Genomic DNA, 12,122 nt, shown 5'->3' with positions numbered 1-12,122 from the left:
TTTCGAGGGTAGCGAAGCTAAGAATTTACAGGGCAGTTATACAACCTAAGGTGTTATAAGATAGTAAATGAGAATGAGAAAGAGGAAAACAGGCTAAATGCATGGGAAATAGGAGTGTTGAGAAAAATTTTTGTAGGGATACGAGTGAAAGAAGATGAATGGAGAACAAAAACGAATGCAGAGATTGAAAGGTTATATGGTCAGGCAGAGATCGGCTATATAGTAAGTGCAAAAAGATTGCTTTGGTTGGGGCATATAACAAGAATGGAAGAAAACAGGTGAGTGAAAGAGCCTTAACAAGTGGAGAAGGCGGAAAAATAAGAAGGGGACGTCCATTTGGGAAATAGCTAGATGCGTATAAGGAAGACTTAGGGATAGCGAACTGACACAATGCCGCCGTCAATAAAAGGAGTTGAAGAAAAGCAGTAGAGAGACTTCAAGCCATAAGGACTGCTTTGTTGTTTTATATATAGTATTACTGCTTTGGTGACTATAGGTTCCAGATTTTTCTAGAAGCAATATTTATCCTGGATTCTGGCTTTTTGTCCCATCCAACCAAAGGTGGGTTGAAATTGTCTCTCACTTTAATAATCGTAAACTTCCATTTTCAAATTTACGAAAATTAGCAGAGTTCTTTTTCTACCTGCCTAGCACAAATGCTTCTACGAAAAGAATATTTTTTTAATGAATTGCTTTTGGATAAGTGACAAGACTCGATTTGAAATAGATACACTAAAAGCGATATCACTTACTAAAGTTAATTATGAAGAAAATTGTACAGAATTTTATATACAAAGATCTAGTGAAAAAGTTTTGTACTCAGTAATTCTGATTAAAAAAAAAAAATCTGATTTTTATTATATCTTTAAATAGTATTTGTTATGTATAATTTTTATTAAAAAAATAATTTCTTCCCTCCCGCTACAAGTTCCCGTCACGGATTTGAAATAAAAAAATTTGGTCATCTTAATTACTGCTGGTAATCTAAGATCATAAACTTATTTGGAGATGAACTTTAAAGAAAACCAATAAAAGGCTAGGATTGTTCGTGGCTATTAATTAATTATATCTTTATTATAAGGAATATATTTGTACCAATTAAGATAGAGAGACATATATGTACGTGTAAATTAACGGTTTATAATATACCAATACTAGATTTAAACATAATAAATGAGAAAAACGGATATTTAATAGTAAATAATGTACTAGGAATAATATACTGCTATAAAATTAATCAAGGAAATGCAGTAATATAGTTAAATAATTGACAAGGAAGTTATTTTTTGAGTACTATTTTGCCATCCCTTTATTTCACAATCCAAAATTGCATTGACGTAATGTTACTTACCGTAGTGGTACCTTCAACTAGATCCGGCTGCCTTCCAAACTTGAAATCCTTTTTCCCCGAAAACACTTCATAAATAAGTTTTCCATTAAATACAGCTATCTTAGGTCTAAACTTTTTTAATTTTTCTAACAAAATTTGACTACCCTCTTTAATTTCTTTACGAGTTAGATCAGCACTACCCTTTGTGGCACGTTGTACCATATTTGTGAAACCTATGCCTACTTGAAGTAACTTATAGTCTTCATCTGCAGACATTTGTTGAGGTGTTAAACCAGAGAGGTACAAACATTTCCAAAAATGGTTGCCTGGTCCAGCATAGTGGTGACCTTTATAGGCCGCAAAAAGTCCAGGATTTATCCCAATCTAAAAATGAAAATTTATATTATAAAAATGAATTTTCAGTGAAAAATAAGAGTTTCTTTGAATTCAAAACATTGGAATTAAAAATGATGACCAATATAACGGGATAACTAAAAAGGGAGACCAAAGACCGTTCCATCTGCAGGTCATGTCGTCAGTTTTTTGAGATGCACGTGGGATAATTTCGGCTAAGGAGAAAGTGATAATGCACTAGCTGACACATCCGTTATTGCAATAGCCAAAATTAATGAATTAAAGTTTGAATTGCTACCTCATGCACTCGCTAAATTTACCACCCTCGGATTTTTTTCTGTATACAAACTTGAAAAAATGGCTCGGTGGACAAAGATTTTCCAACAATGAAGAGGTGATGTCGGCAATTAATGGTTATTTTGATGAACTTGACGATTCTTATAATAAAATGTGTATCGAACTTATTGTGCATCGCTGGGAAAAGTGTATTAAGCTAAAATGAGATTACACTGAAAAATATATATTTTTTTCCAAAATTTTTCGGTTTTTCTTTGTTGGGCTAGGTACTTCTAGGACCATCTTCGTATATTCGAGCTATAGGTTCATTATACTATTTACTGGTGTTACAAAATAATAAATTTGGAAATGATATAAATATTTCTTCAAATGAGAAAAAAAGTCGCGGCAATTACTGAAACTATTCCCAAATTTCTTTTTAACAATAGAATAAAGGGGGGCTACTTGTCTAAAGATAGTTTGGTTGTTTATACTCGAACGTGTTAAATATTAAGCCTTTGTGAACTAGGAGGAGAATTTATTGTAAATTTGAATGAGTTATATACACAAAAGTTAGTAAAATAATTGAGTTACTTTTCAAATTTAAACAGTTTACGAAATGACGACAGTAAATAAATAATACTTACTATAATTATATCTAAATTTTCAGTTAGATGATCTGGTAATGTCCTTTTGGATACTTCTTCCTCTGGCATTCCATTAAAACGATCATGTTTTTTTCGTTCTTTTATAGGCCGTGGTACTCCCCCGTTCATATCTTGGGTAAATTCAGGCCTATTAAAATTCATATTTTTTTATAAATTCACTAAAGCTGTAAATATAAACACAACTAACAAAACTTAAAAACAACACACGATATTTAAATAAAAGTAATGAAATATTAACAAGAATTTAATCAAAAAATCATAAATAAAATTAAAATAGTAACTTTTCATCAAGTTATTTAAAAAATGTTACATAATGAAAAAATCACATCACATTTTAAGAGACTACATTATAATTTATGATATGAATTATGACCCATTTATTAGGGGTCTAATTTTGTAGATATCATATTTTACTTCATGAAGCGATTCCGGTGAATGATGTTGTGTTATCAGTCTTATCAACGTGATAACTAACATGATACACGATCTTATCAATGATAAAAACTCTTTCAATTCTCAAATTTTGACGAGTTATTATATTGACATGCGGATTGAAGAAAATGAAAAGAATAATCCTTCGGATCTATCTAAGTCTTCATTACGTAGTACGAAGGATTTAATAGTATCAAGATACAAATATTTACAGAACTTTATTCCATCTGATTAGATGCATTCGTAATAAATGTTTAGTGAGATTAGGTAATTAATATCTTAGATTTTAATACTTGAACTTAATAGAAGTATATTTAATTTTATATACGGATACTGGTAATAACTTATTGAATGTGATCACAAAAATAATAATAATGTTTTTATGAATATACAATTCCTGCAACATCATATAAGTAGCTAGAGGTCTTTTATATGACCACGACGAATAATTGTAGAAGTGGTAATTATAGCCAGCCATAAACCACGTTTTGGGTATGAAATTTTACTGAATAATATATCATTTCTCATTTTTAGCCAATTTCCTTATCATATCCTTTATTCATTCATTCTAACCCCTTATTTAGCAATATTCACCCCTTATTGATTCATTTTTGATTGTATCCTTTATTTTAACATCCTATTGATTCATTCTAATTCTTATTTCTCTATTTCAACATCTTGTTCATTTATTCTAGCCGATTTTTCATTTTTATGCCACATTTCTATATTTAACCCTTATTCATTCATTTTCTCAACTCATTTATATATTTTTACCCCTTATTCACTCGTATTTACTCCCTTCTCATTATAGTTTTCCGATCATTTTTTAAAATCTTTGTTCAATTTCTAATTTATATATTTTATTCACTCATTTTTAACCCCATATTTATTCAACTTCACTCTATTGATTCGTTTTGATTCTTTTTCCTCTCTTTAAAATCTTGTTCATTTATTTTAGCCGACTTCTCATTTATATATTTTGACCCCCTATTCAATAATTTTTACTTACTTCTCATTAGAATTTTCAGATCTTTTCTATTTTTAGCCAATTTCTAATTTATATTCTCTATTCATTCATTTTAACCCTTTATTGATTCATTTTTGATTCTCTTTTCTTTATTTCAACATCTCATTGATTAATTCTACTTCTCATTTTGAAATTGTGTTTATTCATTTTATCCGATTTTTCATTTTTATGCCACATTTATTGATTTTATCCTTATTAATTAATTTTCTCAACTCATTTTTATATTTTTACCCCTCGCCCATTCATTTTTTCTCCCTTCTCATTTCAATTTTCCTGTAATTTTTTTATAATCAGCCAATTTTCTAATTAAGATATCTTTATTCATTCATTTTAACCCCTTATTTATCAATGTTCACCTTTTATTGATTTTCTTTCCTTTATTACAACAGTCTATTGATTCATCTCAACTTATTGTTGATTTAATTCATTTCTACGTCACATTTCTTCATTTTTATGTCACAATTCATTATTTTATCCTTATTCATCCATTTTCTTAACTCATTTATATATTTTTTCCCCTTCATCATTCATTTTTACTCCCGTCTCATTATACTTTTCCGATCATTTTTCTAAATTTCTATTCAATTTTTAATTTATATCTTTTATTCATTTATTTTACCCCATATTTATTATTAATCTTCACTCTTTATTGATTCGTTTTGATTCTCTTTCATCTATTTCTTGTTCATTTATTTTAGCAGAATTCTCATTTTTATGCCGCATTTATTTATTTTACTCATCTTCATTTATTTTCACATCTCATTTATCCATTTTGACCCCTTATTCATTCATTATTACTCCCATCTGATTTCAATTTTCTGATCCTGTTTTTATTTTTAGCCAAATTCTAGTTTATACTCTGCATTTATTAATTTCAACCCATTACTCATCAGTAAACAAATACCAGAGGTATTCAGAAAGTTTGTTTGTTTATTTATTTGGAATTTTACATACTATTTAAGTACAATAGGTTTACCCTGAAACAGGTTAGGTTAGATTCAAACGAAAATAATCATTAAAACGGCCTACAAAAAAAGTAAGTTGCTTGATTTACAATTCGTAAAATTTGAACATTATTAAAACTTTTTTTTCTTCTATACAGTAGTTCTTATGTCGTTGATAATCTAATAATTTAGTATTATACTTGGAATGTCATACGTCAAAAATTATTTCTGAATTTCTCAATATTTTTGCTATTAAATTTGCTAAGATTTCTGAATAAGGTCTCGCTATTGAATCGTATTAATTACATTTCTTCTCGTCCTACTTACCCAGACATTTCATCTAATTATGAGAGCTGTTCGCACTGTTTCGCCACTGAGCATGGATCGTGTCGAGCATCGTGTCGTGATTAATCAATTGCGTTCAAAATAATTGACCTCAACGCAAATTTACAAAGATATAGGATACATTAGAGAAATCTGCAGTGACATACTAATAGGATGGTATCGTGAGTGTAAATAGCCATGCTAACCGTATTTTGGGATGCCCGAAAACTACGTGAGGTGATAAATAAGAAACGACGGAGGAAGGCATTTGGCAACCAGCTATTGCTTCGTATTTTCAAGCTTTTGCGTGGCGAAGAAGAAAGGAGCAAACATAGTAATGGATAATGCAAGTCAACACTCGAGAAAAATCGCATGAAAACAAGTGGTTAAGAAAATATTTACAGAATCGGCTAAATTCAAAGAATATTAAATTCCATCTAGTTCTGTGAGAAAAGATATGTATTCTTTTGGATTTGACGTATATCTTCCAGCTTTTGTTTTGATACCTATCGTCTTCGATTCTAATAAGTGGGGTACGTAAAGAGTGGAATAAGATTTGAGGGAGATTCAAGGTAAGTGTTTATATTGTTCTGTGAATTTTGTCCAAACCGTATTTTAAAATTTAGTTAATTTGTATTAATGTTTGACATTTTGTCCATGTATTTGATAAGGAAAGTTATGTTTTAAACGTTTCCACTTTAAACTTCCCGAGATTAACTTTAACCTTTTCTAAGGTTTTTAATTGGTTTGTGTTTATTTCATATTTCTATGTATATAAGACTCTAATTTCAAATTTCTTTTAGATATATCAGAAAATATCAAAGAACTTTACACATTGCATTGTATTCTGACTTCTTTTGTTTTTTTTTAATTGAATTTAGATTAGTAATTAGAAAATTTTAAAATATACTGACTAACATTCATAATAACAAATAGGTTTTAATTTTATCCCTAAACTACTAGCGATATATCTAAATTAATGAAATTGGTAAAAATATTTAGATAAACACAAATATAAAATCAAATATGACAACAGAGGAATATGATTATGCAATGATTCCTTGACCTTTGAAAATAAAGAAAAGTACACAGATCACGTTAAGAAGTTTATCATACGAAACAGAAAATGTTGTAGATGAAAATACGATCGACTGTAGGTGGACCTAGTTATTCATATGAGGATCATAAGATGTATCTGTCTTTAAGTTATTAATTAGTCAAGATATAAAAACTAATATACAGGGTGTTCCTAAATTCATACGACCAAATTCAGGAGATGATTGCTCGTAATTAATTAAGATGGATCTTTCCTCTAACAAAATTTCCTCACCCAAAATTTTTATTTTTCTCCTAAAATTTGCCGCAAGTACCAAGAAAGTATAATCCGAAAAAACAGGTGATGAAACTATGGCCTCTACTATAATCTGACATCCAAAATAGATTCCATGGAGTGGTATCAGAAAGGAGAGCCATAGGTCACGAAAAGCACCACAAAAAAGTAATGGCTATAATATTTTGGGACTAAGAGGGCATCCTTTTGATTGACTATGAGAAATAGCATACTTCTATAAATGCGGTACATTATCCTGATTTACTATAACAGTTGTATGAAAAAATATCGAGCAAGGCTTGGCGAGATGTGCAGTTGCTCCAGTCCATACTGCTTCGCTTCCCAAAGCTACTGTACATGAATGTGGCTGCACAGAAATTGAGCACCCATCATATTATGCTGATCTGGTCCCATTAGAGATATATAGAGATGTATTATTTTTTAAAGTGACATAGAAGTAACTTTAGTCATACATTCTGAGAAGTATGTGGAAATAAAACGGAAATATATTGAACTCATGAGCCGCACTAGATGGATCTTTATCAAAAAAGGTTTTGGAAATTAATCGAAATTGGAAATACTAGCCAACATAGAAGTTAATATGCGATGTATCGCACTTTTTGAAATGCCTACGATATCTGCTGGCTCCCGCACTTTCAGTTGACGATCATCCAGTAAATCGTGGATTTTTGTCAACATTTCTCCAATGAATAGTCACCTCATTTAGTCGACCTCTGCAATGCTGGTCTTCGCAGGTCGTACGGCCTCGTTTAAACCCAATACGAGTGCCTTTTTTTTTCAAACTCCGATCGCTCCGTGCCGACGCTACGCGGGCAGAAAAAAGCGGCCATACGCTGTAGGAGACTGCGAAGCTCTCGCACTATATACTCCGCCTTTATTGACATTCAGGCGTCAATCGGCGTTGTGCTACAGCCACGTAAACATGTCCGTCGTTATTGATGCTTCCGCCAAGTGTGAATTGCGAAATGTGATTCGTTTTCTACAGGTTGAATGCCATAGTGCTGCAGAAATTCATCGGAGAATGAGTCGTGTGTATGGAGAAAACTTCATGTGTATATGGTGTCGAAAGTTTAAAGATGGCCGTAATGATGTGCATGATGAAGGGGGCTAAGGATGCAAATTTGTCATTTCTGATGACCTGGTTCAACGAGTTGATAGAATGGTTGAAGACAACCGCAAATTCACCATTACTGCTTTGTCTACGGAATTTCCAGAAGTTTCAAGGTATGTTTTGTACTCTACTTGACATTTTTTCAAAAACATTCCAGGAAAACTAACTTTAGTACTAATCGCGAATTTTCTTTCATGAATTCTATCAACTGAAAATGAATTTCTCGAAATGGTTATTTGAGGTTAGCATTTTACTGAAAATTAGCTCATTTTTACAGATTTTTCATACTCGTACTCTTTCTCATACTCAAACAATTATACTAGGCCTGTTAGGTTTTGGAAATTAATCGAAATTGAAAATACCAGCCAACATAAAAGTATTATGTATTCTTCATCAATATTTCGAGTATATTATCAAATTTTAATGAATAAATATTGACATACCTCTCAATAAGGAGCCAACTTTAACTTCACTATCATGTATAATATTCAAATGACAGTAATTAATTTCTTGAATGTCCGGTTTTGTATAAGATAAAAATACGCAAAATTATCGAGAGATAACACTCAATTAAATTTATTATATAATTTCATATTTACTCAAACTTCCCGATTATAAAACAAGAATTACACGATTAAATAATTCAATAAAAATTTGGCGACTATGTAGTTATACTGACTATCGCTAACATTTTAATTGAGATGTAATAAAATAACTCGACAACAAAATTTATAATCAGAATATTTCATTTTGAATTGATACTTCGAACCAAATTTTGTTTCAGTAGATTTATTTTTAAATAGAGAAAATATTAATGATTAATTTTTTTTATTTTCTAATTGTTATTCAAACTAAATTAAAATCACATCAATACATTTTATTCCAAATAAATGACAACAAATTTCATCTGTAGATTTTTATGAGTTGAAGATTATTGGTGAATCCTTTTTTGTTGTTTTCTAGAATCTTTTCGAACGAAATCGAACTCGCATAAAACATTACTTGATTTCAAATTAATTAAAGATTCTACAATGAATAAACAACTGTATTATAACTAAATACTAACATTCTAAATATTCTCCTTCACTGATTCTTCTTTTAGATATAACTTGGAGAAAACTTGAAGTTTCTTGATATTTTTGTATCTGCTTTTCTTTAAATTGATCAAATAATGCGTACCCAACGATGGTTCCACTTCCTGAAGCGGTCCTAGAGATTAGTTCATTCGACTCCTGATCAAACCGCCTCTTTATCATCGATTCGATGTTTTTTGTGTAGCATAATCTGGGGAAGAGCCAAGCTCCAAAACTTAGTGTTGTGTTAAATCTTGCTGCACAAAGTCCGACATGAAATAGTCAAAATCTTTTCAACATTTCAATGTAGAATTTTTTAATGATCGTGACCTTTAACCTTTTCACTGCGACGCCCTTCTATAGTCGGGCTAGTGAAGTTTTTTCCCTGCTTTGCCCCATTTTAGTAGGTCCAGACGAATATTCTGTGCTTGCGGACCATCCCTAAAGTCGGGCGCGAGATTTTCAACAACTGATTAAAATAGTCCCGTAAACCCATTCTAATGGATTTCAGAAATGATCGATAAAGTCTTACTAGCAGTGAATAGGTTAAGAGCGTTAGCGTGCTACATAACATCATATTCAATATTTCGATGAAACCAGATGCACGTCTAATCGGTAATAGCCCACACTGGAGAGTTTAAGTTGGAATTTCTGGAACCGTCGGTGATATTCATACTGAACACACTGTTTATACTACAACTATTTTCACAAAGTGAAAACCACAGAAATTGAAGGTGGTGAAATTTTAATATCCTTTGATGTAAGTTCAATAATACACAGCATACCGATTCTGCAGACCTTGGAGTACTTAGAGGACTTCTGAGATTTAATAGTTTGGGATCTGATGTAATCGAAGAATATTCACAGTTAACAAAAATATGTATGGAGCAAATGAATTCTACAAACAAGACGAAGGAACAGCAATGGTCAACTGCTTATTACAGTTTATGGTTGAACTGTGCTTTAGTCATTTTGAAAAGCAAACTAGTCAGTATTTTCCCAGATTATGGTACAGATATGTGGATGATATTTTCGCCATATTCAACACGAAAAAGCCATTTCGGAATTGAATTCAAAATATCCATCTATAAATGTCACCAAGTGGAAAATAATGAATAGTTACTATTTTTAGATACTACATCGAGAGATGCAATGAGGAAAGGACCTTTATTGAGGATGTAGTTGTACTCTTTCTTCTTAACCAATTGCGGTCGTTTTTGCTTAATTTCTTCGCTCTAACGTTGCAATAAGTTCGCATAATACTCCATCCGAAAAAAACGACGCCACGACCTTGCCTGCAGATGGAATGGTCTTTCCCTTCTTTGGAGCCGGTTCTCCCTTTTCAATCCAATGTTCTGATTGTTCATTTGTTTTGAATGTGAAGTGATGGTCCTATGTTTCATCAATAGTTATGCCTAACACTCGACGGAAACATCTTCACAGCTTTCTCATGTTTAAATTTTCAGTTAATATGCGATGCACCGCAATTTTTGAATTGTCTACTACGTCTGCTAGCTCGCGCACTTTCAGTCGACGATCATCCAGTACGGTTTTGTGGGTTTTCTTCAACATTTCTGTAGTAGTTGTTACTTCATTTGGTCAACTACTGTGATGCTGGTCTTTGCAAGTCGTTCGGCATCGATTAAACTCTGCTACCCAATAATTTAGATCAGTCTCACTTAGAGTAGAATCTAGTTCAGCTTTTATATTGGTTGGGCGAAGGCTTTCCAAATAAAAGTATTGTATCATATAACGATGACCAATTTTTTACATGTTTACAATTCAATATGAACGTTTACTATTGATGGCTGCCAAAGAAATGCTAAGCAACATGGCGTCTTCAAAATTGAAATATATGCTGTATAGATAGTGTACTTTTCATATTTTTCTAGCAAATACCGCCATCTCGGGTTAAGTACTTCTAGGACCATCCTCGAAGTATTATACATAGTTATTCATTGTATATTATCAATACACTTGTTGGTTCATCAGAAATTTTTTTCAAAACATTCTAGGAAAAACAACTTCAGTACTAATCGCGAATTCTCTTTCGTGAATTCTATCAACTGAAAGAAATGTCTCGAAATGGTAATTAGAGGTTAGCAAATAAAAAGAGATGCAAAAAACAGATCTATACCTAAACTTCGATTATTTGTTTATTTGAAGACGTTGATGGCCGGCAAGATCGTATCATATCGTCCACAACATCTCAATCAATTTTAAAGAATTTTTACCAATGATATACCGCATATTTTCGTTAAAATTGTAACTGTGTTCGATAATTTTTATTTTTTGTGAAACACATTTAAACTGAACTGACAAAATGAGTCATTCAATGAGAACACAATAAATTACGGACGTCTAAACTCCAAATTAATATTAAGTGCAGTTATGTCAACTCTAGGTTCAAATAATAGTTTCATCATTAATCTTATAACAATTTGTAATCGACAAACTTAGAAGCTTAAAGCCCATCATTTGGAATGCTTTCAAAAAATTAATAAATTCCTTTAACTATCTCATCCTACGTCGTGAAACATCGACCATATAATTTTTTTTGAGTTAGAGAATAACTAGAAATCACACATGGACAAATCATGCGAATAGGGCGGATGTTTAGTGAGTTACATTATTCTCACGTAAAAATTCAACTGCTTGCAGTTTGTGACGATGCATTATCATGATGCAACATTAACTTGCATCAAATATTGACTGACTCAAAAGCTGCAGGTAAACATTTTGTGGTGTGCCAGTTTGCTGTAAATGTACGTTGGTCTGTTAATTACAAATGTTGAGAGTTGCCTCAAACGCTTGATAGATACATGTCGGATCTTCTTTGATCGTACATTTCATTATGAAATTCCGAAAACAAATAAGTGACGTTTATCCTTGACATTCTTATTTATATTTGTGAAGAATCAAACAAGTTTATGCAAGATTACAAGCACATACACCACAAGTCGTATTAATTTGCACGTCTGAACAAAAGTTGCGGACGGGAGGGCGGTTAGCGCAGCAACCAGCAAGTCTGGACGCGTTGTGCTGAATATGGAATATGCAAGTTTTTACAAGTAACAGTCGTTGAGCTTCTTAACTGCCTATATTAAAAGGAGAAGTCAAGTCAACGTTTTAGTTCTTAACTACTGAAACCAAATGAATTTCATGGCTTCCGCTTACTATTGTGGACCCCAACGTAGAACCCCGTCGAGTCTCCTGTGGACCCCTGGTGGTT

General features: G+C 31.9%; 1 protein-coding gene across 3 annotated transcripts in view; it reads right to left on the bottom strand.

Annotated features, from left to right (window-relative positions):
• LOC130897887 (uncharacterized) overlaps positions 1-12,122 on the bottom strand; it is a 35,771-nt gene that overhangs the window by 2,818 nt on the left and 20,831 nt on the right. For all 3 annotated transcript variants that reach the window (XM_057810807.1, XM_057816536.1, XM_057815740.1), the window contains 2 exons: positions 2,608-2,755; positions 1,352-1,714 (listed from right to left, as the gene is read on the bottom strand). In XM_057810807.1, the coding sequence (XP_057666790.1) occupies positions 1,352-1,714; positions 2,608-2,755 (511 nt within the window). The remainder of the gene's footprint in view (positions 1-1,351; positions 1,715-2,607; positions 2,756-12,122) is intronic.

This window comes from Diorhabda carinulata, chromosome 1, assembly GCF_026250575.1.
Source record: "Diorhabda carinulata isolate Delta chromosome 1, icDioCari1.1, whole genome shotgun sequence".
Classification (NCBI taxonomy): Eukaryota; Metazoa; Arthropoda; class Insecta; order Coleoptera; family Chrysomelidae; genus Diorhabda; species Diorhabda carinulata.
Note: the sequence above shows the minus strand (reverse complement) of the source record. Positions and strands in the feature narration are given on the sequence as shown.